The sequence below is a fragment of the Tursiops truncatus genome, chromosome 2 (genome assembly GCF_011762595.2).
Source record: "Tursiops truncatus isolate mTurTru1 chromosome 2, mTurTru1.mat.Y, whole genome shotgun sequence".
NCBI classification, from domain to species: Eukaryota; Metazoa; Chordata; class Mammalia; order Artiodactyla; family Delphinidae; genus Tursiops; species Tursiops truncatus.
The window spans coordinates 156,993,659-157,020,966 of NC_047035.1; the positions used below are offsets into that span (position 1 = coordinate 156,993,659).

The 27,308-nt window shown below is 41.1% G+C and overlaps 1 protein-coding gene across 2 annotated transcripts in view; it reads left to right on the forward strand.

Moving 5' to 3' along the window:
- The window catches only part of CAMK1D (calcium/calmodulin dependent protein kinase ID), a 417,170-nt gene that overhangs the window by 252,976 nt on the left and 136,886 nt on the right, over positions 1-27,308 (forward strand). For both annotated transcript variants that reach the window (XM_033852368.2, XM_019933273.3), the window contains exon 3: positions 4,993-5,067. In XM_033852368.2, the coding sequence (XP_033708259.1) occupies positions 4,993-5,067 (75 nt within the window). The remainder of the gene's footprint in view (positions 1-4,992; positions 5,068-27,308) is intronic.

Here is a 27,308-nt window from a genome sequence, read left to right on the forward strand (position 1 = left end):
AGGATGTGTATAACCAAGTATCTTGAGCGCTTCCAGTAGATTTCAGGATAGTAGAACAGATCTCTGCCCCACTCCCCTCAGAAGTGGATATCATATTGTTAGTTATGAAATTTAATGCTTTAGGTGCGGTAATTCTATGCAAATAACTGAATTTATGTGAACTGTTAGGTATTCTCATAGTTACTAGTTAATATGAAGTTACAACATAAGTGCTTGAACAGGGTCTTGGGAGTTAGAATCTTGGCAATTCCAGTTACTAGTAGTATGACCTTGGAACACTTTCTTAGCCTCCTGGGGGTCTTAGTTTTCCTCTTTTAAAAATAGGGAGAATGATAGCTACTTTGTAGGATTGCTGTATTAAATGAAATCCTTAAAAATACTTAGTATAGTTTTGACACAGACTTAACACTCAGTAAATGGTATGTAGAAAACAGCTATGTAAGTGGGGCCTAAAGAAAGTTATAAACTTAGTTCACTAGGTTTAGATTTGTTACATCCCAGGGGACTAAGGAAATCACACTTATCGCAAAAAAGTCACAGTTGAAGTATTTGAGAAAACAATATAAGAGATGTCGGCAAATTTTCCAAATATGAAAAAGGTAGACTGTGAGATGTATAGACGGGGAAATTTGGCTCCAATGCACAGCAAAGTTCTGGAACAGTAAATTAAGCATATGGTTTATAATCATTTAGTAGACTGTAGTAGTTGCTAGAAGTCACCATGGGTTTACTAAGAACAAAACTTCCCAAACATTCCATTTCCCTTTCAAATAGTATTATGTGCTGTGTAGAAGTGAGGAATGCCACTTCAGCCGAGAATCTAATTGTCTACTTATGGTTAGTACAGTAAAATATGGGCTAAGACTGCTGCGTTTGTAACTCAGCAGCCATCGAAGCCAGCTGATTAATGTCTTGGTTTTCTTGATGGGGTCTCTGGTGGAATACCATGGAGTTCTGGCATGTAACTCTCTCACTAAAGACTTTAACTAGGAATGTAGATGAAGACATACGGTATGAATGTGTACCAACAAAATATGCAGATGGCCCAAAGTGGAGAGGGGTAGTAACTATAATAGAGGAGAGAATCAAAATTCAGAATATTTCTGATCATTTGAAGCATTGCACGGAACCCAAAAGATTGAGTCGAATGAAGCTAAAGTGAAGACGTTAAGCTCAAAAGGTCAAGCCTGAGCAAGAAAGGAGATCTTGTTTGGCAGAAGTTCAGGTAAAAATGATCTGGTCATTTAATTGACCCTAAACTTTATATTCTTCCATTCATCCATCCAGTCATTCATTAATTCACTCTAACATGTATTGAAAGTACTACCTGCCATGCCCTTTTCTTACCATTGGGGAGACGGTAGTGAACAAAATAGTCAAAAATCCCTACCCCCATGGAGCTTATCTTCTTCATATGCCAACAGTTGTGCAGCTGCCTAAAAAAAGTGAACCTAATGTTAGACTTTATTCGCAAAAAGTATAATATCCAGCTCATGATGGTTAATAGTTCTACTCTGTTATTTAATATGTTGTTCTTGGTGCTATATCTTACACTGGGATCATTACTTTCAGTTCTGAATGCTCTAGTCTGGACAAACAAGAGTGACAATAACATGATGGTAGGAATATAAACCATGTTGAAGGGAAATTGGTCAATGATAGGAAGAGTAAACTAAGTAGGGAAATTATATCCCTCAAATATTTGCAAGATACATGAGACGAGTTTATATGATATGTAAGCTTGTTCTGTGTGGCTCCCAGGAGTCAATACTAATTATGACGAGGATGATTTCTGGTAAACAGAAGAAAGATTGAGCTCCGTGAGGGCTGAGATGTCGCTGCTGTGATTCCTAGTCATGTGCCTGGTACATGGTAGGCGCCCAGAGATGTGTGGATGGATATTCACATGGCATTTTGTGAAGATAACCTAGGTACTAAAATAACGTAAAAAATTTAAGTTCAGTTTTTGTGTATCTTTTTGCGTACGCGGGCCTCTCACTGTTGTGGCCTCTCCCGTCGTGGAGCACAGGCTCCAGACGCGCAGGCTCAGTGGCCATGGCTCACGGGGCCCAGCCGCTCGGCAGCATGTGGGATCTTCCCGGACCGGGGCACGAACCCGTGTCTCCTGCATCGGCAGGCGGACTCTCAACCACTGCGCCACCAGGGAAGCCCTAAGTTCGGTTTTTGTATATCTTAAGGAATCTGAGGGTGGAATAAAGTACCTGAGAACAGCTCTGAGGGATCAGGATGTTTTCTTCGATCACGTTCTAACATTTACAAGTGAATTAAACCACTTTTCTTAAGAGACATTTAAGAGCCCATTTTAAGATTTCTTTGAAATTTCTAATATGCTTATTCACACATTACCCAACCCAGCTCAACCTCCATCATTTTTTGAGGGCTTCCCCATAATTCTGACCCAGGGCCTTGCTTTCTCTGAATTTAACAATTCTGCAGAGCGTAACGTTTAATTCTTCCCTAATTGCTTCATGGGTCTCCCCATCAAGGTGATAAGATTTTGGAGGGAAAAACCTTATTTTATAGTTTTCTCGTATCAGACACAGAGCAGGAAGTCAGGAAATGACTCGCTTGCTTGATTCATCCGCTAAGAAGGAGAGTCAGTAGCAATAGCATTTCAGCCACTGTAAGAACTCATGTAAGACATAACGGTTAAATAGCCTTTAATTTCTCTAGCCCCTGCGTACAAAGAAGGGATTTATGTTCTTAATTTATTAGAGCCTCCTGCGTTGGCCGGGCATGTGCTTTGTACGTAGTTGATTCTTTGTATATAGTTGAATATTAATGGCTGTGGTCCAGGGCTCAAGTTGTCTTCTTGGTTGAACCTCCGAGGGGAGCTGGGACTCCAGGTACAAACCCCTAAGGCCCGCTTGGAGGCTCATTGACTGGGATTCATGTACTTGGGTGGCCGGATCTAGCACCCAGTTACATTTGAACTTCAGATAAACAACAGTGCAATGTTTGGGACACACTTATATTTAAAAAGTGTTCATTGTTTATCTAGAATCACACGTTAACTGGGTGCCCTGTATTTTACCTGGCAACTCTCCAATAAACCCCATTCTTTTCGTGTTCCCGTGAATCTAAGCTGCTAATTAACCCCTAACTTAACTTCACTGAAAGAAAATATTCGTGCCCATGTGATTGATTCCAATGGCAACTTTTTTTAATTGAAAAGAGGGAAAATCCATGCGCTGTATACTGTTTTTGTCATATTCTTTCAGGTGTGTCCAATAATGATACTTCCACAGACACCTAGGGTCTCAGCAGTTCCAGATTAATCTCTCATGGTTTCCTTGGTGGCACAGTTTAGCTGGTTCACATGACATGTTCCTGATGTTATTTTGCTCAGACAGCACAGAAACCATTGCTAACAAATAATCAGGTTCTGCACGTTAGAAGCGGGTGAAATGTGAATTTGGGATACTCTGTCTTCTCACTTCCTACACATCAACTGCATTGGCTAATAAGAGCCGCAGCAATCAAAGCAAAACATTACCTCTCCTGGTTAATTCTTTTGTTCTCTTCTTTCATCTGCTCAAAGGGAAGATAATATTCCTTATAAACTTCTTTTGAGGGGAAGACAGCTCACACTTAGGAAAGTTGCATCCATTTTCCCTAAATAAATAATGACTTGCCGTTCAGGAGCAAAAGGCTTAAATATCATTTATTCATTCAGCAAACATTTATCAAGCAGCTCTATGCTAGGTACTAAGTGGAAACAGAATGAGTAAGATGTAGTCCCTGCTTTCAAGGGTTCACAGGAATCTGCCCGTTCAGTGCTTGCTTTTAAATGGCTCAGCAGTCATTTCAGAGAAAAAGTGTGTAATAAGAGCTAACTAGCTCATAATGAAATGATTCTTCTCTCAAATGCTTTCAACAAATACCAAACCTTACATTCCGAGCAGAGGCTGTTCCTAATCGGTATTTCGAGGGACTAGACTTGGACTGGTTCCTTCTCCCTTTGTTCAGTCGTTAGGACTTTGCTGCTCCCAGTGTGGCCCGCAGACCAGCAGCATCAGCATCTCCTGGGAGCTTGTTAGCAATGCAGACTCTCGGGCCCTGTCCTGGACCCACTGAATCAGCGTGTGCAGTGGAACCAGGACCCCAGGTGATTCATGTGCACATGGCCCTGAAGTTTGAGAAGCCCTGGTTTGATACAGAATTTCTCCAGCTCCACGTTGTGCGGGATGATCATCTGAGGATCTTGTTGAGGCAGATTCCTGGGCCCCAGCCTCAGGGATTCTGATTCTGTATGACGGGGCCCAGCCTGAGAATTTGCATTTCTCACAATCTCCCAGGAGATGCTGGTGCCGCCTGTTTGGGAAGCACTCTTGGGGTAGCACCAGTCTAGCTCGCTTGGGGTATTGAACTGACCTTTGCTGGCGATGGTGACTAGAGCCCCAGTGAGGAGCTCAGTCTGGTTTTCCATTGCTTACACTGGAGTCAGGAACATGAGGACGAAACTGTTCCCTGAAAGAAAATATTCGTGCCCATGTGATTGATTCCAATCTGTTGTGGGGATGGATTTGCATACAGTGGACTATTCAGGCCAGTCTGTTCTGGCTGTTGTGAGACTACAGAAGAGGGAGCAATTAAATTCTCCTTGGGGGCTGAGCCATTTGAGTTGGGCCCTGCAAGATAATAGGATTTTGGCCCATTTCTGGGATTCATATGAATAAATGCCAGGAGAGTGGGATATACATGAAGCAGTGATAGTTAATCCAGTATTGCTACATTGTAAGATATAGAGCCTCCAGAAAGAAGAAGAGCAGAGAGCATGGGAGATGGGTCTGGGAAAAAGTTTGGGGACAAGATGGAGAGGTGTCTTAAAAATGTCACCTTAAGGAGTTTCGATTCTGTCTTAGAATTTTTTGCTATAATGACATCTGTTTTTTTTTGTTTTTTTTTAAAAAGTTTGCATGTCTCGTACTTACTATTCTGTGTGTGTGCTTTTTTTTTTTTTTCTTTCAGGATTAAGCATGAAAACATTGTGGCCCTGGAAGACATCTATGAAAGCCCAAATCACTTGTACTTGGTCATGCAGCTGTAAGTACCTGATTTATTTGATGAGTGCAGACCAGGGGTTGCAAACTCAAATGCCTAAAGGGCCAGGTGGTAAAATAAATTAATGGAGTGGGCAGGGCAAGACAGCAGGGAGTGGTGAGAACTGTAGGGCGGTGGGCAAGAATGTGTCTGTCTAAGAACAGTGGTCTTTAGACCTCACTTGGTCTCATCTGCAGCTGCTGGACCAGACCGCAAATCTGGAGTCCTCACAATAGAATCCAATGCTACTGTTGCAGGGTCGCTCTATCTAGGATGATGTCTCTTTTGCTTTTTTAATGTGCAAGGTCCACATGTTGCTTCCTGAAAGCACTTCAGTGGGCCCACTGTGAATACACTCTGCTCCTGTCTCCAGGAGAAACTCCCACCCTTGTCTTCATTTCTAGGGAGGCTGGGGGATGGCAGCAGATGGTAGCTGTGTGTTCTGTCCCTTCCCTTCTCCTCTTCTGCTGGCAGATAAATGCACATGTGATTCGTGCCAAACATACGAGACGTATAATTGGAGTTGGACTATGCCATTAGCATAGTCCCCCTTTAGAATATTTCTGCATTCCAGTAACTCTGGAGCTTACCAGAAGGTGGAAGAAATAAGAAAGCCGAATATCTAGGTAGAGGCTATACTTGAACAGGTGTTTTTTTGTTTTTGGTTTTTTTTATGTGAGGTGAAATTAGCCTGCCCACATACACAAATGCTTTATTCTAAGTGATGTAATTCGTAGGAGTATTCCAGGACTAAACTTGTTATAATTAAGTGACGGAAGCTGTATCAGAATGCTACATGTTCACCGCGACTTGAGTAAATTCTGGAACACTTTGTTATTGAGCTTAATGACCAAAGAGGATTTTTGCTGAAGGTCAGAATATATACTTAAATTTCATTATTTATTAATGATTTTCAGACTTTGAATTTCCAAAGGTATTTAGAAGATTTGAGGGTCAGGCTAACAATTTCTTTTTCATCGATTTTCCTTTTTCTTATGAATGTTTAAACAACACATTAACTTGGAATCATGTTAGGATGCAAATAAGTTTTCATCAATGCACTTATTTAATCTTTCATTATTTTTAAAGTATTTTTAGTAGGTTATGACACTTTAAACACTTATAAAAGTGTCCAAGTTGGAAGCATGTGGGCAGTTTTTCTCTGACAAATGACAGTCCTAGGTGATGACCAGCAGTTTTACAGGTTTGTGTGTCGTTGTCGGCTGTTAGGCAGTGACTGGTGACTCCATGTTAATTTTCAGTATCCTAAGTGCGATCTTTCCTAGTTCCTTGCTATTCTGTTTGTTTTATGATTCACCACATTTCTAGTTCCCCCCAGATCTGATATCCTTCCTAGAAATTCATGTGACTTTCTTTTATGCAGAATCAACTCTTAAAGAAGCAGGTGAATCACTTTCCCATCAAATATTGACTGCCCAATAGGAAAAACAGAACATTTTGGGGACAAGAAAAAGCCCCACAAAATGTCTGTAGTACATTTAAATGTGTGCTTTTTTATTGGCAATGCAAAAAGCAAAATATTAATACTTGAATCCAAAGCTATATGCATTCACTTGCTTTAAGTTCTCTGTTTATGAAACCGTCACGAAATAAGAGGAAACACCCCAAATATGTACGTCTCAGCTCTGCCTCTTACTGGCTGGGTGAACTTTAGCAAATAACTGGGCCTTTCTACTTTCTCTATGGAATTATTTTATCAGTTTGTCTCTGCAGATGGTCTTTAATTTTATGAGATAAAGTTCAAGTACATTTGAATTCTACCTTTCTAAGCAACTTGATTGTATACTTATGAGCAGTAGTGTATATAAAGATAGGTTGGCAGGAGAGCATGAAAGTGTCCAGAATGGGATGAACTTTAGAACATTTCTCTTACTATTTTATTGTTTTCAGTGTGTAAGTCTTCCATATCGTTGTTGAATTTATTCTGAAATATTTTTTTGATCTTGTTGTAAATGGGTTTTTACTTCATTTTTCCAGTGACTTGCTTCTGTTATAAAAATACAGTTGATTTTTGTACATTCACTTACAATCTTGCTAAATTCACTTATTGTTTGTAGTAGTTGTTTTGTGGATTTCTTAGCATTTTCTATCTAAACAATCATGTCATCTGCAATTTACGTTGATTCTGGTTGGTCCCCAAAGGAATTCTATTTGGTAAAACACTGATAGTTTAGTCCTAAATATTAAGTGTATTTGAATGTTGTAATTATACTCCTTTAAAATGTTTTATGTCAGATGTTTTGAAAATTCAAATTGACCTCCCTCTTATGCCTTCCTCTCCTCCATTCGTTATCTTAATCAGTGAGATTTTTTAAAAAGCAATGGCAAAAAAGAAAGAAAGGGAGGGAGGGAGGGAGGAAGGAAGGAAGGAAGGAAGGAAGGAAGGAAGGAAGGAAGGAAGGAGACCCTTAATGGATCAGAATATAATCCTGAGAAAATCTTTGGTCTGGTTTGAGAATTTTGTGGGCTTTATTGTTATTTTTGTTGCTGTGTTTTAGTTTTTGTCAGTAAGACTCAATAGTTTTCGCTTGTGAGACCCCTGTATTTTTTCTGCCTGGGTCAGCAGAACATGGGTTGGTTTGTTTTTTTTAAGAGTTTAGAAAGTCCTTGATTTCTAAATACTTGGGGATGGTCTAGAACACAGCATATGAGAGGGACTTTAGTTCACAGTATTTGTGCCTGGGAGGTTTCTGGTTTCCTAGGAAACATCATCTTGGGCACTGACACTCAGATATAATAGGGGATGCGCAGTAGTAATTTTATTACTTAGCTAATTGCTATTTCGACTCTGAGTACTGTAGATGTTTGTTCCTTCGCTACTGCAGCAAAGGAAATTTGATTGTTTATAGAGTTCTATATTTAAATTTGATTCGGGGTTTGGGACAAATATCTTTTTTTCCCCAGAGTGCTATTTTTTCGAGCATTCTTCTCTTTTTTCAGTTCTTTTTTATTATTATTATTGAGAGATAATTGACATAACATTTTATTCATTTTAGGTGTACAACATAATGAATAGTTCTTTTTTGGAACATTCTTCCTTAGATAGTGTGAGATCAAAATGACATTGAAGTAAATTACAGAAGAAAGGTCAGTTTGTTTAAAGTTTATTTCTGGTCTGACTTTGCTTGTGGGGTGTTAGCCCACAAGCTGGGCTTGAGGTTATCATATTCACCAGATCCGAAGTAAACTCCTGAACGTTTCACAAAATCTGCTTTCTCCTGCTGTCTGTCTCATCCCAGCAAATGGTAAACTTCTTTCTTCCAGTTGCTCAGGCCAAAACCCAAAGTCTTCCTTGACTCACCTTTTTTCTCTTAGGCCCTACAGTCCCATCCATTGGCAAACCCCGTGGTCACCAACTCGAGACTATCTCGAGAATCCAGCCACTTTCTCTTCATCTCCACCATCATGGATAAAACTTATCTTTCTTCCCCCATCCTTTCCCCACTGCACTGGTCTTTCTCAGCATGTTAGCCAGACCTTGTCATGCCTCTTGAAAACTCCTACTGGCTTCCCATCTCAGAGTACAAGACCAAGTCCCTTTTTTTTGGCCGCACCGTGTAGCCTGCAGGATCTTAGTTCCCCAACCAGGGATTGGACCCAAGCCACAAGCAGTGGAAGCGGGGAGTCTTAACCACTGGACCACCAGGGAAGTGCAAAGACCAAGTCCTTGTAGCAGTCTCCAGGGTCTTCCGTGTCCAGACCCCCTGGTCACCTCTCTGACCTCGCCCCCCCACTCCTCTCTCATTATTTCATTCACCTTGCTGTTCCTCAGACACACCACGCCTGTGCCACCACGAACCTTTGTTCTGCTTGGAACACCGTCTCTTTGATATCGTCATGCCATCATGGAAATATTAGAAATATTAGAATTTCTACCAAATGTCACCATTTCAATGAGATATTATTCCCCAGCGCCCCTGTGAAATAGCACCTCTCCCTACCGTCTCTTGCCACACACACATTCATTCCTGGCCCCCTGCCCAGCTTGATTTTTCTCTGTAGCACTTGTCACCGTCAGAAAACGTATCTCTGCTTTGTTCTCTGCTAGAAGCATGCTGGTACATTACGGTAGGCACTTACGAAATATTTGTTCCATTAATGATTACATATAATAGGAATAGTGGTTGACACTTATTTATTCACTCATTTAATCCTATCACAAACTCAGGAGCAACTCTCTCGTTTTTTTTTTTTTTTAACTTAAACTGCATACAGCATATATATTTTTTAATTTAAAAAAAATTTTTGGCCGTGCTGTGTGGCATATGGGATCTTAGTTCCCTGACCAGGGATCAAACTCATGCTCCCTGCACTGGAAGTGCAGAGTCTTAACCACTGGACCGCCATGGAAATCCTCAGGAGCAACTCTTATCCCAATTTTACATGAAGAACCTGAGCAGAAAACTTGGATCATTTATCCAAGCCAGCAAGTGACCCAGTGAATACACTTAATGAAAGGAATACAATACACTGATGACATTTTCTAGGAAAAAATCTTGTAGGTAATATTAATGTGAATAGTTCAGTTTACCTTGAAAAATGTATTACTTATGATTCCGTAAATGCTTAGCTAACTATAAAATGCCCTGTATATTGTAGTGGTTTGTGAGGGGAATAAAATTTACTGCATAATATCACAGAAAGTCACTAAACCAACCTCAGTTCATTCACAGCAGTGATTGTGTTTCTTTCTTAATTTTTTCAACTAATGAAGGGATGGATGAACGTGTTTTACCAGTATTGTGATTTGCTGCATTGTGCATATTCCATGCGAGACAGAGAGATTTCTAATATTCTGATAGTCCTTTTATTCCAGGACAGCATTAAGATATGTACAACTAGTTGCCCGCTGAGCCTGAAAACTAATGATTAAACACACGTTCTTTCAAGAATGTTAATTGGATTCCTGAGCAGTCCAAGACACAAAAATATATGCAGCTTCCAAGAGAAAATCTGATTTATCTACTCCACTAGCTGGTGCATGAATCTGTTTGAACAGTTCCCTATTTGTGGGTTGCCAGTGTTATTTCATGTGGATATTGTATTCATAATTCATACTGTGTGTTCCCAGAAACAGTTTTAATTAGAACACAAATTATGACTCCCAACAGAAAGTCTTTTGTAAGTAGCCAAGCATAATAATGAAGACAGAAGTGTTTCTGACTATGACACCTTCATATATTTACATATAATTTACCAAAATCTTCTCTCTGTTCACAACAGGCACTAATTGAGAGCCCAGAGGGCCTGTGGCCTCTGTTCATTATTGGGTGGGTGGGCAGGGGCTTGGGGGACACACATGAGGTGCAGTCGGGGGATTCCATGGCTCTCTTTTTGGATGAGCAATCATAACCCACCAGCACTGCACCCCTCAAGGTTTGCGCAGGGAGCTCTGGATCACCAGGAAGTCCTCAGTGGAGGAAACGGCCTCAGGTGGAGGGTGATTAGGACGTAGCCAGATGGATGTGCTGGGCATGGTGTAGGTGGGGGGAGCCATGCTCCAGGCTGAAGGGCTGTCACGCAGAGAGGCTTTAAGGAGCCTGGGTGGGATGTGTGGGGCTTAGTCTGTGGGGACTTCAGTTTGTGAGAGGTTTAGTCTGTGAGGGGTTCAGACTACGAGGGGTCCAATCTGTGAGGGGTTTAGAATGTAGGGGGGGGGTCCAGTCTGTGGGGATCTGTTCTTTGCGGGTTTCAGTTTATGGGGGATCCAGTCTGTTGTGAGCGGTCCAGTCTGGGAGGAGTTTAATCCGTGGAAGGTCCAGTCCGTGGAGTGTTCGGTCTATGAGGGGCACCATCCGTAAAGTGCTATCTGTCGGGGTCTGCCTTTGGGGGTTCAGCCCGTATGCGGTTTTGTCCTGGGGGGTTTCAGTCTGGCTAGGATGGGGGACTGTGTGACGTCTTGGTGGGAGATATGGCTGGAGACCTGGGCAGAGGCAAAGCCAATACTGCAGCTGCTGCTTCTTTGTCATCCTCCAGGCTAATTGCTTAATATGCTTTTATTGTTTTTCCTGCCACTGGAAAACCTACTGAGAGTTAAAGAGTTTAGAGAGTTAAGGAGGAAAAGAAAAGAGAAAAGCCAAGGTCCAAGATAATCATGAACCAATTTTACCAGGTTCAGCTGTTTGAAATTGCCAACATACAATCACATTTTTTTAGATCTTCCTTTTTTAATGTAAGCACTTAAAACTGTACATTTTCCTCTTAGCACTGCTTTTCCTGAATCCCATAAGTTTTAGTATGTTGTGTTTTTAGTTTCATTTGTCACAAGATATTTTCTCCTTTCCCTTGTGATTTCTTCTTTGACCCATTGGCTGCTTGAGTGTGTTGTTGAATTTCTACATATTTGTGAATTTTCCAGTTTTTCTCCCACTGTTGATTTCTACTTTCCTTCCATTGTGATAGGAAAAGATACTTTGTATGATTTCAATCTTTTAAAATCTATTCAATTTTTTTGTGTTTTGTGGCCTAACATCCTGGAGAATGTTCCATATGAACTTGACAAAAATGTGCATTCTGCTGTTGTTGGATGCTCTGTTCTGTGTATGTCTATTGATCCGATGGGCTTGTAGTTCAAGGCCTCTGTTTCCTTATTGATGTTCTGTTTGGCTGTTCCGTCTATAATGGAGAGTAGCATATTGAAGTCTCCTCCTATTTTTACAGAGCTGTTTCTTCCTTCAATCCTTTCAATGTTTGCTTCATACATTTTGGAGCTCTGATGTGTAATACATGTTTGATGTGTGTATCTTCTTGGTGAATGGATCCTTTTATCAATGTATAATGTCCTTCTTTGCTTCTTACAACAGTTTTGACTTTGTTTTTTAACATCTTTTTTGGAGTATAATTGCTTTACAATGTTGTGTTAGTTTCTGCTGTGTAACAAAGTGAATCAGCTAAAAGTATACATATACCCCATGTCCCCTCCCTCTTGCGTCTCCTTCCCACCTTCCCTATCCCACTCCTCTAGGTGGTCACAAAGCACGGAGCTAATCTCCCTTTGCTATGCGGCTGCTTCCCACTAGCTATCTGTTTTACATTTGGTAGTGTATATATGTCCATGCCACTCTCTCACTTGGTCCCAGCTTACCCTTCTCCCATCCATGTCCTCAAGTCCATTCTCTATGTCTGTGTCTTTATTCCTGTCCTGCCCCTAGGTTCATGAGAAGCATTTTTTTTTTTGATTCCATAGTTAGCATATGGTATCTGTTTTTCTCTTTCTGACTTACTTCACTCTGTATGACAGACTCTAGGTCCATCCACCTCACTACAAATACCTCAGTTTCATTTCTTTATATGTCTGAGTAATATTCCATTGTATATATGTGCCACATCTTCTTTATCCATTCATCTGTCAGTGGACACTTAGGTTGCTTCCATGTCCTGGCTATTGTAAACAGAGCTACAATGAACATTGTGGTACATGACTCTTTTTGAATTACGGTTTTCTGAGGTTTATACCCAATAGGGGGATTGCTGGGTCGTATGGTATTTCTGTTTTTAGTTTTTAAGGAACCTCCATACTGTTCTCCATAGTGGCTGTATCTATTTACACTCCCACCAACAGTGTAAGAGGGTTCCCTTTTCTCCACACCCTCTCCAGCATTTATTGTTTGTTGATTTTTTGATGATGGCCATTCTGACCAGTGTGAGATGATATCTCATAGTTTTGATTTGCATTTCTCTAATGATTAGTGATGTTGAGCATCCTTTCATGTGTTTGTTGGCAATCTGTATATCTTCTTTGGAGAAATGTCTATTTAGGTCTTCTGCCCGTTTTTGGATTGGGTTGTTTGTTTTTTTGATATTGAGCTGCATGAGCTGCTTGTATATTTTGGAGATTAATCATTTGTCCATTGATTTGTTTGTAAAGTATTTTCTCCCATTCTGACGGTTATCTTTTCGTCTTGTTTATGGTTTCCTTTGCTGTGCAAAAGCTTTTAAGTTTCATTAGGTCCCATTTGTTTATTTTTGTTTTTATTTCCATTTCTCTAGGAGGTGGGACAAAAAGGATCCTGCTACTTTACCAGATTCATTGATTAGCTCTAGTAGTTTTCTGGTAGCATCTTTAGGATTCTCTGTGTATAGCATCATGTCATCTGCAAACAGTGACAGTTTTACTTCTTCTTTTCCGATTTGGATTCTTTTTATTTCTTTTTCTTCTCTGATTTCTGTGGCCAGAACTCCCAAAACTATGTAGAATAATACTGGTGAGAGTGGGCAACCTTGTCTTGTTCCTGATCTTAGTGTAAATGCTTTCAGTTTTTCAACATGGAGAATGATGTTGGCTGTGGTTTTGTCATATACGGCCCTTATTAGGTTGAGGTAAGTTCCCTCTGTGCCTACTTTCTGGAGGGTTTTTATCATAAATGGGTGCTGAATTTTGTTGAAAGCTTTTTCTTTCATCTGTTGAGATTATCATATAGTTTTTATCCTTCAATTTGTTAATATGGTGTATCACATTGATTGATATGCATTTATGGAAGAATCTTTTCATTCCTGGGTTAAACCCCACTTAATCATGGCGTATGATCCTTTTAATGTGCTGTTGGATTCTGTTTGCTAATACGTTGTTGAGGATATTTGCATCTATGTTCATCAGTGATATTGGCCTGTAGTTTTCCTTTTCTTTTTTTTTTTTGCAGTACGCGGGCCTCTCACTGTTGTGGCCTCTCCCGTTGCGGAGCACAGGCTCCGGACGCGCAGGCTTAGCGGCCATGGCTCACGGGCCCAGCTGCTCTGCGGCATGTGGGATCTTCCCGGAACGGGGCACAAACCCGTGTCCCCAGCATCGGCAGGTGAACTCTCAACCGCTGCGCCACCAGGGAAGCCCTGTAGTTTTCTTTTTTAGTGACATCTTTGTCTGATTTTGGTATCAGAGTGATGGTGGCCTTGTAGAATGAGTTTGGGAGTGTTCCTCCCTCTGCTATGTTTTGGATTAGTTTGAGAAGGATAGGGGTTAGGTCTTCTCTAAATGTTTGATAGAACTCGCCTGTGAATCCATCTGGTCCTGGGCCTTTGTTTGTTGGAAGATTTTTTTTTTTTTGCAGTATGCGGGCCTCTCACTGCTGTGGCCTCTCACGTTGCGGAGCACAGGCTCCAGACGCACAGGCTCTGCAGCCATGGCTCACAGGCCCAGCCGCTCCGCGGCATGTGGGATCTTCCCGGACCGGGGCACGAACCCGCGTCCCCTGCGTCGGCAGGCAGACTCTCAACCACTGCGCCACCAGGGAAGCCCCTGTTGGAAGATTTTTAATTACAGTTTCAATTTTAGTGCTGTGATTAGTCTGTTTATATTTTCTGTTTCTTCCTGGTTCAGTCTTGGAAGGTTGTGCTTTTCTAAGAATTTGTCCATTTCTTCCAGGTTGTCCATTTTATTGGCATATAGTTGCTTGTAGTAATCTCTCATGATCCTTTGTATTTCTGCAGTGTCAGTTGTTACTTCTTTTTCTTTCTAATTCTGTTGATTTGAGTCTTCTCCCTTTTTTTCTTGATGAGTCTGGCTAGTGGTTTATCAATTTTGTTTATCTTCTCAAAGAACCAGCTTTTAGTTTTACTGATCTTTGCTATTGTTTCCTTCATTTCTTTTTCATTTATTTCTGATCTGCTCTTTATGATTTCTTTCCTTTTGATAACTTTGGGTTTTTTTTTTTCTTGTTGTTGTTCTTCTTTCTCTAATTGCTTTAGGTGTAAGGTTAGGTTGTTTATTTGAGATTTCTCTTGTTTCTTGAGGTAGGATTGTATTGCTATAAAGTTCCCTCTTAGAACTGCTTTTGTTGCATCCCATAGGTTTTGGGTCGTCATGTTTTCATTCTCATTTGTTTCTGGGTATTTTTTGATTTCCTCTTTGATTTCGTCAGTGGTCTCTTGGTTATTTAGTAGTGTGTTGTTTAGCCTCCATGTGTTTGTATTTTTTACATATTTTTTCCTATAATTGATATCTAGACTCATAGTGTTGTGGTCGGAAAAGATACTTGATACAATTTCAATTTTCTTAAATTTACCAGGGTTTGATTTGTGACCCAAGATATGATCTATCCTGGATAATATTCCATGAGCACTTGAGAAGAAAGTATATTCTGTTGTTTTTGGATGGAATGTCCTATAAATATCAGTTAAGTCAGTCTCGTTTAATGTATCATTTAAAGCTTGTGTTTCCTTATTTATTTTCCTTTCAGAGATCTTTCCATTGGCGAAAGTGGGTGTTAAAGTCCCCTACTATTATTGTGTTACTGTCGATTTCCCCTTTTATGGCTGTTAGCATTTGCCTTAGGTACTGAGGTGCTCCTATGTTGGGTGCATAAATATTTACAATTGTTATATCTTCTTCTTGGATTGATCCCTTGATCATTATATAGTGTCCTTCTTTGTCTCTTGTAATAATCTTTATTTTAAAGTCTATTTTGTTTGATATGAGAATTGCTACTCCAGCTTTCTGTTGATTTCCATTTTCATGGAATATCTTTTTCCATCCCCTCACTTTCAGTCTGTATGTGTCCCTAGGTCTGAAGTGGGTCTCTTGTAGATAGCATATATATGGGTCTTGTTTTTGTATCCATTCAGCTAGTCTGTGTCTTTTGGTTGGAGTATTTAATCCATTTACATTTAAGGCAATTATCGATATGTATGTTCCTATGACCATTTTCTTAATTGTTTTGGGTTTGTTATTGTAGGTCTTTTCCTTCTCTTGTGCTTCCCGCCTAGAGAAGTTTCTTTAGTATTTTTTGTAAAGCTAGTTTGGTGATGCTGAATTCTGTTAACTTTTGCTTGTTTGTAAAGGTTTTAATTTCTCCATCGAATCTGAATGAGATCCTTGCTGGGTAGAGTAATCTTGGTTGTAGGTTTTTCCCTTTCATCACTTTAAATATGTCCTGCCACTCCCTTCTGGCTTGCAGAGTTTCTGCTGAAAGATCAGCTGTTAACCTTATGGGGATTCCCTTGTATGTTATTTGTTGCTTTTCCCTTGCTGCTTTTAATATTTTTTCTTTGTATTTAAGTTTTGATATTTTCATTAATATGTGTCTTGGCATGTTTCTCCTTGGATTTATCCTGTATGGGACTCTGCGCTTCCTGGACTTGATTGACTATTTCCTTTCCCATATTAGGGAAGTTTTCAACTATAATCTCTTCAAATATTTTCTCATGCCCTTTCTTTGGGACCCCTCTAATTCGAATGTTGGCGCATTTAATGTCCCAGAGGTGTCTGAGACTGTGTTCAGTTCTTTTCATTCTTTTTTCTTTATTCTGCTCTGTGGTAGTTATTTCCACTATTTTACCTTCCAGGTCACTTATCCATTCTTCTGCCTCAGTTATTCTGCTGTTGATTCCTTCTAGAGAATTTTTAATTTCATTTATTGTGTTGTTCAGCATTGTTTGTTTGCTCTTTAGTTCTTCTAGGTCCTTGTCGAACATTTCTGGTATTTTCTCCATTCTATTTCCAAGATATTGGATCATCTTTACTATCATTACTCTGAATTCTTTTTCAGGTAGACTGCCTGTTTCCTCTTCATTTGTTTGGTCTGGTGGATTTTTACTTTGCTCCTTTATCTGCTGTGTATTTCTCTGTCTTCTCATTTTGCTTAACTTACTGTGTTTGAGGGCTCCCTTTCACAGGCTGCAGTTTCATAGTTCCCGTTGTTTTTGGTGTCTGACCCCAGTCGCTAAGGTTGGTTCAGTGGGCTGTGTAGGCTTCCTGCTGGAGGGGACTTGTGCCTGTGTTCTGGTGGATGAGGCTGGATCTTGTCTTTCTGGTGGGCAGGACCACGTCTGGCAGTGTTTTTTGGGGTGTCTGTATTATGATTTTAGGCAGCCTCTCTGCTAATGGGTGCAGTTGTATTCCTGTCTTGCTAGTTGTGTGGCATAGGGTGTCCAGCACTTTAGCTTGCTGGTCGTTGAGTGGAGCTGAGTCTTGGCATTGAGATGGAGACCTCTGGGAGATCTCTCACCGACTGATATTATGTGGGGCCAGGAGGTCTCTGGTGGCCCAGTGTCCTGAGCTTGGCTCTCCCACCTCAGAGGCTCAGGCCTGACACCCGACCAGAGCACCAAGACTCTGTAAGCCACATGGCTCAGAATAAGAGGGAGAAAAAAAAGAGAGAAAATAATAATAATTAAAAAATAAATTTTTTTAAATTATTGAAATAAAAATATTTTTAAGTAATAAAAAAAATAAAAGAATAGAGCAACCAAACCAATAAACAGGTCCACCAATGATAGCAAGTGCTTAAAAACTGTACTAAGGTAAGCATAAAAATCAGAAGCTAGTCAGTCGCATACAGCAAACCCCAAGTGTACAGTTGCTCCCCATGTCCACCATCTCAATTTGGGGATGATTCGTTGTCTCTTCAGGTGTTCCACAGATGCAGGTACATCAAGTTGATCGTGGAGATTTAATCCGCTGCTCCTGAGGCCGCTAGGAGAGATTTCCCTTTATCTTCTTTGTTCGCACAGCTCCTGGGGTTCAGGTTTGGATTTGGACCCGTCTCTGCGTGTAGGTTGCCGAAGGGCGTCTGTTCTTCGCTCAGGCAGGACGGGGTTAAAGGAGCAGCTGATTCGGGGGCTCTGGCTCACTCAGGCCGGAGGCAGGGAGGGGCACAGAGCGCGGGGCGGGCCTGCGGCGGCAGAGGCCAGCATGACACTGTAGCAGCCTGAGGCACGCTCTGCGTTCTCCTGGGGAAGTTGTCCCTGGATCACGGGACCCTGGCAGTGGCGGGCTGCACAGACTCCCCGGAAGGAATGTGTGGACAGTGACCTGTGCTCGCACACAGGCTTCTTGGTGGCAGGAGCAGCAGCCTTAGCGTCTCATGCCCGTCTCTGGGGTCCGCGCTTTTAGCCGCGGCTCGCGCCCGTCTCTGCAGCTCACTTAGGCGGTGCTCTTAATTCTCTCTCCTCGAACACCCCGAAACAATGGTCTCTTTCCTCTTCGGCAGCTCCAGACTTTTTCCTGGACTCCCTCCCGGCTAGCAGTGGCTCACTAGCCCCCTTCAGGCTGTGTTCACACAGCCAACACCAGTCCTCTCCCTGGGATCCGACCTCCGAAGCCAAAGCCCGAGCCTCAGCTCCCAGCCCCCGTCCGCCCCGGCAGGTGGGCAGACAAGCCTCTCGGGCTGGTGAGTGCTGGTCGCAGTGATCCTCTGTACGGGAATCTGTCTGCTTTGCCCTCTGCACCCCTGTTGTTGTGCTCTCCTCCATGGCTCTGAAGCTTCCCGCCCCAGCCCAACCCCTGTCTCCACCAGCGAAGGGGCTTCCTAGTGTGTGGAAACTTTTCCTCCTTCACAGCTCTCTCCCAGAGGTGCAGGTCCCATCCCTATTCTTTTGTCTCTGTTTTTTCTTTTTTCTTTTGCCCTACCCAAGTACGTGGGAGTTTCTTGCCTTTTGGGAAGTCTGAGGTCTTCTGCCAGCATTCAGTAGGTGTTCTGTAGGAGTTGTTCCACATGTAGATGTATTTCTGATGTATTTGTGGGGAGGAAGGTGATCATGTCTTAACTGCTCTGCCATCTTGAAGGTCCTCTCACAGTTTTGACTTTTTATAACCATGTTTTTAATGCAATCACATTTGTTGTAAAGATTTTTATAATGCTTTTCTAAACAACATCTTACCCATTTTATCCAATTTGAATGAAATTGAACATCTTTCATGAAATCTAATGAGTTCTTTAAAGTATGCACAATTTAAAAATCCCATACGTTATAGAACAATTGTAAAATAATTGGTAGGTAACATCTGGTCACTAATACTCAAATTTGAGAATCCATAAAAGTACATAAAGAGTAGAGCATGTGTAGAATATAAAACATCAATTTCAGAAATTATCCACTGATTAACTTACATGCTGTACACATATTTATTTGATTTAAGGATACATGTAATGCTGTAGAGTCAGCAATTGGAGCTTATAAAATAAAAAATAGAGATAGCACTGTGGACTTCACTGCTTCTAATTCCCTAGTATATAAACATTTGGAGCTTGTAAAAAGTGTGCATATGCAGTAATAAATTTCTGAATACATCAGATTAGACGTTCTGGGTTAAAATGCCCCTGAATTACAATTCTATCTGATGACTTATTAAAAGAAATAGGCTCTCTACTCCAAGCAAACCAATTTCCTAGGATTTCTCTCATGTCTTCCCAGTTTCTAAAATGCTCTTTCTCCTCTTCTCAGGCATCTAGACCCTCTCTTTTCTTTTAGACCATCAGACTAAACCCCTCATTATCCTGCCCAGGCTCCTTAATGCCTCTTTTGGTACCAGCCCTTCAGCTTGGAGTACAGCCTCCCAGCCCACCCCATGCCCAGCACATCCATCTGGCTAAGTCCTAATCACCCTCCACCCAAGGGTGTCACCTCCACTAGAAGTGACCTGTGACCCCAGAGCATTCTGCACAAACCTTGCAGAAAGAAATCATTGTATAAAATTGCTCCTCTTTAAAATGTAAGATGTGCACCCCCTGTGGTCCCAGGGGACCAGCCCCCAGAGATTCGCTCTTTCCTGAAATTCTGTAACATTTTAAATGTGTACCGGTCATTATGCATTATGATAACCATTCATTCATTTACTCAACGAGTACTTCTGGAGCCTCTGACTTGTGTCTGGCTTTATTAACCCATGGGGATATAGCAATGAATACAACGAATTCCCTTCCCCTATAGGGCTTACATTACAGCAGAAGAGAGGGACAACAGATAAACAGTTCACTTCATAAACAAGTTAGTATATACCGGACAGTGGTAAAGTTTATCGAGAAAAGTAAAGTCCGGGGGATGTGGAATGCTGGAAGGTGGGTGAGTGGTTTGCTATTTTATATACAGTCAGGGGAGACCTTTCTGAGAAGGTGACATTTGAGCAAAGACCCGAAGAAAGTGATGTAATGAGCCACGTGGCTAGGCCTGACTTCATGGGTGTGTGCCCAGTGTGGGCACACAGAGCCCCATGCCCAGGAGGGTCCCGTTCTCGGGGTTCAGTGCTTTGCACTTGCCATCTTAAAATTCTTAATAATTGACTCTGAATTTGTGTTTTGTAAGCAAAGTCCCTTGGAGGGACTTGGAGCATTGGCTCATATCAATTTCCAAGTCCTGTCACCTTCCCACGGGACACCTTCTCCCTTGTTCCCACCCAGTGGGGGTCTGGGCATAAGCGGGGGGGGGGGGTCTGCTCAGATGTTTGCACCCCACACGCCGGTGTAGGCAGAACCGCAGGTGCTATAGGGTCTGCACTCACCCCGCAGGTGAGTATCCCTGTGACCGAAGGAGTGTGACATTAAATAACAGATAAAAAAACCCACCATGACAGGTTGAGTGCGAGACAGTAAAAGAAAGGAAAAAAAAGGTTTTCCTGTTTTTTGAACACGGGATGTACAGTTCTATTTTGCACCGGGCCCAGCAAATGCTGTGGCCAGCCCTGTGTGTGGCTGTCAGAAAAAGCATCCTGGCAGCACAACCGCAGGCACAGGATGGGGGTGAGCAGCTGCGCCCTGTGGTGGAGGAAGATCAGGGGGCCTGAGAGGCCGGAGGAGAGCCAGTGGGCAGGTGAGCACTCAACAGAAGGGCCCTGAGAGGAGTGGGAGGCCACGCTGAGTGCGGCCTGGGTTCAGGAGGAGGAAGGGGGAAGCAGGGAAGAGTCTAAGGGGGGAGTTCTAGAACATTCCATAGTTTACTGATGTTGTGGTGCATTTACTATTCAGTGATCATATCCTGAATTGCCAATTTAAATCTGAGCCCCTGCAGGGCAGAGACTATTGAGTCATGGGATGTAGCCCAAGCTAACCTTGGAAATAATCTAATCCAACCCCAACTTCTGTCCTTTTGAGGGAATCACTGCCCCTTCCTTGGAACTGTGGAAATTCAAACGATTTTCAGATTACTTCGTGGTGAAAGTTGAGGCTTTTCGGTGTAAACTCCCTCACGGTCCCATTGGGAGATTTTGTCAGGCATCTGGTAGGAGATTTGGGGGCGATCTCACAGGGCTTATTTAAGGACTTCATTTAGGGATGCTGCGAATGGAAAGAGCACGGGGCCGGAGCTGGCAGGCACGGGTGCCAGGCTCCCTCCTGCCCCTGACGAGTCCTGTGACACCCCAGCGCCTGCCCTCCCTGGTCTGTCTATAAAGTGGAGGGTTCTTATTGTTGTTGTTTGTTTACTTGTTTTAGACAAGCCTAAGGTCTCAGGTCTAAAGTTCTGTAGTCTGTTTCATTGGCTGTTTCCATTTTCTCGGTGTAAAACTCCATGAAACAAGTGCAGACGTTAGAAATCCAGTACTGTAGTTGCGTTTTCTGCGTTTGCTAGCCCAGCCACTCCATTTCCCAGATATTTTTAAAACCGTGTCTTATCTCTTTGAATCCATGGGGCTTTATAAATAAGGCATGTTGGTGATGAAGCTGGTTCGGCAGCCCTGATGAATGTAGGAAATTTGATGTTTTACAGGGCAGGGCGAATGGGAGTGGCTGGGATTATGGAGATGTTCTCAGGTTGCTCTTTGGAAGCAGGCGTTTACAATTCTGCTGGATCTGGATGATTAACTTTACATTTTTTAAAATTAATTTTTATTGGAGTATAGTTGCTTTACAATGTTGTGTTAGTTTCTACTGTACAGCAAAATGAATCAGCTATACATATACATATATCCCCTCTGTTTTGGATTTCCTTCCCATTTGGGTAACCACAGAGCATTGAGTAGAGTTCCCTGTGCTATGCAGTATGTTCTCATTAGTTGTCTATTTTATACATAGTATCAATAATGTATATGTGTCAATCCCAGTCTCCCAATTCCTCCCACCACCCTCTTTCCCCCTTGGTATCCATACATTTGTTCTCTAATCTGTGTCTCTATTTCTGCTTTGCAAATAAGATCATCTGCACCATTTTTCTAGATTCCACATATATGAGTTAATATGTGATATTTGTTTTTCTCTTTCTGACTTACTTCAAAAAGATACATGCACCCCAGTGTTCATTGCAGCACTACTTCCAATAGCCAGGACATGGAAGCAACCTAAATGTCCATCAACAAAGGAATGGGTAAAGAAGATGTGGTACATATATACAGTGGAACATTACTCAGCCATAAAAAGGAATGAAGTTGGGTCGTTTGTAGAGATGTGGATGACGTAGAGACTGTCATACAGAGTGAAGTAAGTCAGAAAGAGAAAACTTTACATCTAGAAATAAAAATCCTTGCTCCTTTTTGGCTCAGACTCTGAAGCTCTGTTCTCCTCCACCCATCCTTGTTTCTCCAGCTGCCCATCATCTTTTTTTTTCTTCCAGTTTTATTGAGGTAGAATTGCCATGCAGCGCTGTGGAAGTTGAAGGTGTGCAGCACAATGACTTGATTCATGTATATCAGGAAGTGATATCGCAATACGTTTAGTAAACATCCATCATTTACACAATTTAAAAAATAGAAATTTTTTAAATTTAAAAAATAGAAATTTTTTTCTTGTGATGAGAACTCTTAGGATTTACTCTAACAGCTTTCATACATAACACACAGCAGCATTAATTGTATTTACCGTGTTGTACATTACATCCCGGTACTTATTTATCTTATAACTGGAATTCTGTACTGTTTGACCCAACCTTCTTTTATACATTGAAGACTTTGGTGTCTGATGCATCGATTTCTACCCCCTCCCCCAATGTCTGCGCTCAGGATGATCAGTGGGGTACCTTCAGTGTCCCTGTGGACAACCCACATGATAAACCTTTAGTGTTTTTCAGCCAGCTCCTCTCCTGTCACACACACCCCTGGGCACTTTCCAGAATGGTGTTCCCGAAGTTGCTTCAGCTCTTAATCTTAATCGTAATCTTAATCTTCACCACTCTATGTCTGTTTTCAGCCTTGCTGACAATAATCCCTCAATTTTTTTTATTTCTTGTCTCTTCCTTGGCATTATAGAGAGCCCCCCAGCGCCTCCCTCCTTGGGCTTCCTTACCCTGTCTAAACCCTTTCAGTATCCCCGCAGTCAACATCTTTCCTTCTTTGCCTGCTGTATCCATCTTGCAGATGCAAAACTCGACATCACTGTAACTGCCTGCATCCTCTGTTCCTACATCAGGGCTGCTGGGTACTGCTGGGGGATAGGACACATGTGAGTGGCTTGGAGCTGCTGAAAATTAAATGGTCTCCAATCCCAGCCCAGTCCCAGCACTGCTCAGCTCTCCTTTCATGTGATTCTGGCAAGATTCTTCTTCCATTCTCTTGTTTTCCACTTAACTCTATACGTTTATCACTCTTCTAAGCTACCTGCTCCAACGATTGGATGTTAGAACTGTATGAGCCTTTAAGGATGGTACTTTGTAAATCAACATAAGGCTACTAAAATGGTATCGAACTTCTCTGTAAACAAATCCCCCAGAGTTCGGCTGCATTGGTTGAAAAGCAGTTGGAAATCTTTCATCAAAATGTTCAACAGTTTAAGTGCAAAACAACAGCAGCTTTTGACGTTTTTAGCAAATTGCAGTTATTGAAAACAAAACTTGAAACACATCCCTGTGAAAGAAAGAAACAGAACAAATTCATGATGAGAGCTCAAATAATGTATAAGAGTTTTGAAATTCTGTGATTGTTCTTTGGAATAACTCAATCTGTGGGCAGTGTCTTGGTGGAGCTCCTATTTTCAATTGGATAATTTTCTGTCTGTTCTGCAGTGGATTGAGACTGGGAAGGCTGACCATTTTGCAGCATTCACACGCAGAAAAACATTGTAAAAATCATCAATAGAGACAGTTTACTTGACAGGGTTTGTCTGTTAAAAGAAAGGTAGTATTTATCAAAGAAAGGTAGTATTTGTCCAAGAAAGGTAGCAAAATGACAGTAACTATAAAAAAATACTTGGGCTGGAGTATTTATATATTCGATTTAAAATTTACAGTTTAGAATGTTTTTGTTTAGCAGGATTTGCTCTGAACGTACTAGGTATTAAAGCAACTTACAGAGTGGTTTCCAAGTTAAAAATATTATGGTTGATAGAGAAGATCCACTTGGAGGTGTTCGCAGTTTCAAACTTAGTGATTGTAAATTGCAACTTTGAAGACTGTAAGCGATTTTTTTTTTTTTTGGAGTATAATTGCTTTACAACGGTGTGTTAGTTTCTGCTGTATAACTAAGTGAATCAATTATACATATACATATATCCCCATATCTCCTCGCATTTGCGTCTCCCTCCCACCCTCCCTATCCCACGCCTCTAGGTGGTCACAAAGCACCAAGCTGATCTCCCTGTGCTATGCAGCTGCTTCCCACTAGCTATCTGTTTTACATTTGGTAGTGTATATATGTGAATGCCACTCTCTCACTTTGTCCCAGCTTACCCTTACCCCACCCATGTCCTCAAGTCTATTCTCTATGTCTGTGTCTTTATTCCTGTCCTGCCCCTAGGTTCTTCATGACCATTTTTTTTTTTTAGATTCCGTGTATATGTGTTAGCATACGGTATTTGTTTTTCTCTTTCTGACTTACTTCACTCTGTATGACAGACTCTAAGTCCATCCACCTCACTACAAATAACTCAATTTCATTTCTTTTTATGGCTGAGTAATATTCCATTGTATATATGTGCCACATCTTCTTTATCCATTCATCTGTAGATGGACACTTAGGTTGCTTCCGTGTCCTGGCGATTGTAAATAGAGCTGCAGTGAACATTGTGGTACATGACTCTTTCTGAATTATGGTTTTCTCGCGGTATATGCCCAGTAGTGGGATTTCTGGGTCATATGGCAGTTCTATTTGTAGTTTTTTAAGGAACCTCCATCCTGTTCTCCATAGTGGCTGTATCAATTTACATTCCCACCAACAGTGCAAGAGGGTTCCCTTTTCTCCACACCCTCTCTGGCATTTATTGTCTGTAGATTTTTTGATGATGGCCATTCTGACTGGTGTGAGGTGATACCTCATTGTAGTTTTGATTTGCTTTTCTCTAATGATTAGTGATGTTGAGCATCCTTTCATGTGTTTGTTGGCAACCTGTATAGAAGATTGTGAGCGATTTTATGAAAAAATTAAAAATAACAAATCCACATTGGAGAAAATGAATTCTTCAGATATAGATTTGGAGAGAGATATGAATTAACAATTGATTAAAATATGTAACTATGTTCCAGGAGTAATTATTCTACTTACAGTATTTTCTGATATTCAGACAAGCAACAAAAAAGTTTTTAAAAGTATTTCCATACATGGATGTAGGTTATTCTAATTTTTTGGAAATAAGTTTATTTTTGAAAATAGTTATTAAACAAAATTATTTTCATAGGCCTACCAGTGTGATAAACCAATTGTCAGTCCATAAATAAAAATTTCAGACGTTGTATGGTTTTATTAACTTCGGTAGCTTCTTTCATTCTCTAAATAGGCTAGTTAGATACTAAATTATACAGTAGTTCTAGCTGTGATACTCTTTCTAGCCTGCTTCTCTCCAGGAATTAAACCAATCCTCCCTGTCTTTTTCCACTTCTTGTAAATGATTTCATTGTGCCCTTTCTGCTCTTACTTGCCCACACATCTGTCTCTTCTAACTGGAAGTGCCTTGAAAACACTGTCTTATTATTTGTGCATCCTCAAGATTTATCCCAATGCCTGGAACCTAATAGGTCTGTAATAATGATTATTAAGCAAATGAATTTAGGAATCTAGGATTTTTTTTTTTTGTAGAACATTCTAATAAGGTAACCTGTCCGTAAGCATTTTCATTCAACATCATACCTTTCTTTTCATCTCCCCTCCAATAACCATTTATTCAGACCCCTAGTGACAAGCACATGAGACTGAAAACATTTCAGGGCAGCTACACATGGTGTTTTCACTCATAATGGATGCAGGAGTGCCCTCTAAGAGGGATGAGGTTGCATTGCATACAGATTTGACATCTGGTGCCTTTAAAACAAACCAATGAAGCATCAGGAAGATGCATCATTAAAGAAGGAGAATTTCTTGTCTGCGAGAGGGTGGTGTACACAGATGTCACTGGGGCACAAACCACAGAGCCCGTAGGCCGATTTGTAAGGCTTATAGGAAGTCAGAGAGGCTCCCGTGCAGGGACCGGGCTGCAGCAGGAAGTGTTTTCTAACATCTTGATGGTTTCAGAAACCATCATTCTCCCTGGAAGAGTGGAGTTCCTTGAGTCGCCAGGGGCTTTCAACGGATCAGTGACATCTGTCCGAACTGCATCTTTGTAGGCTCAGATGGGATGGGGGCGGGGCAGGGGGATAAACTGTGTTGGGTCAGACATGGGGTCAGTGCAGAGGAAGTCCCAACCAGAACATTTCCTGCCAGTGGATGCCAAGTTATTTGAAAGAAAGGACTCCAGCTATTTTAGGTTATAAACCCTTGGTAAAGGTCCTTGAAGGAGGTAGCTAAATCTTTTAGCCATTCCTGAGTATAGTAGGAGATTATTAATTCATGTATCTAAATACTAAAAAGCATGCAGATAATTGGATTGTTCTAAAATAATGTTTAAATGACTGCTTATTTTAAAAATCATTCTCACTTATAATACTTACAATGAAAAGAAAAAACTAAGAGAGAATATATTCAGAAGATATTGGGAATTGGGCAAAAAGTTTTTCAGTCATGATCCTTTTTATTTATGTGGGTTTTTTGGTTCTGGCGTTAAGAGCTCTGAACCCTGGAAATAGGGATTGTTTGTTTTCGCATGTAATACCACAAATTTATTATCATACAGACACCAGAAACCAAACCCAAATTTTGACAATATCCACGGAGTTTTCCACAGTCTTTAAAATAGTTAACAAGAAATAAGGGATAATTGAAGAAATGTAACCTCATAATCTTATAATTTCTATAACAGTGTAATCTATTCAGTTAAGAATTCTACTCAATTAAGACTGTAAAATGGCAAACTTTATATGAGTATTTATTTATAATATAGATAGAGGTCCTAAAGGATTTGTAGAGATTGTTGTCATAAACCATATTTTGTGGCTGGGCTACAAATAGACAACCTGAAATAGGTTACCTTTTACTTTGTAAAATAAACATTCATCTAGGGTGGTTAATATTTAATATCCCAGATAGAAGTGGGGATGGAGCTGCCTCCTGAGATTACAGCAAGGACTGCAAGTGAATCATGTTTTTCAGAGGCTCCTAAAGTTTAGCCTTGTCTTCCAAACGTTATCTAACAATATCGAACGATAGTCATTGCTAACTGCACTGCACCGGAGCTGTGACCTTTAGTGTAGATATGTATTAGAACTATTTAGAAACACCAGACAAG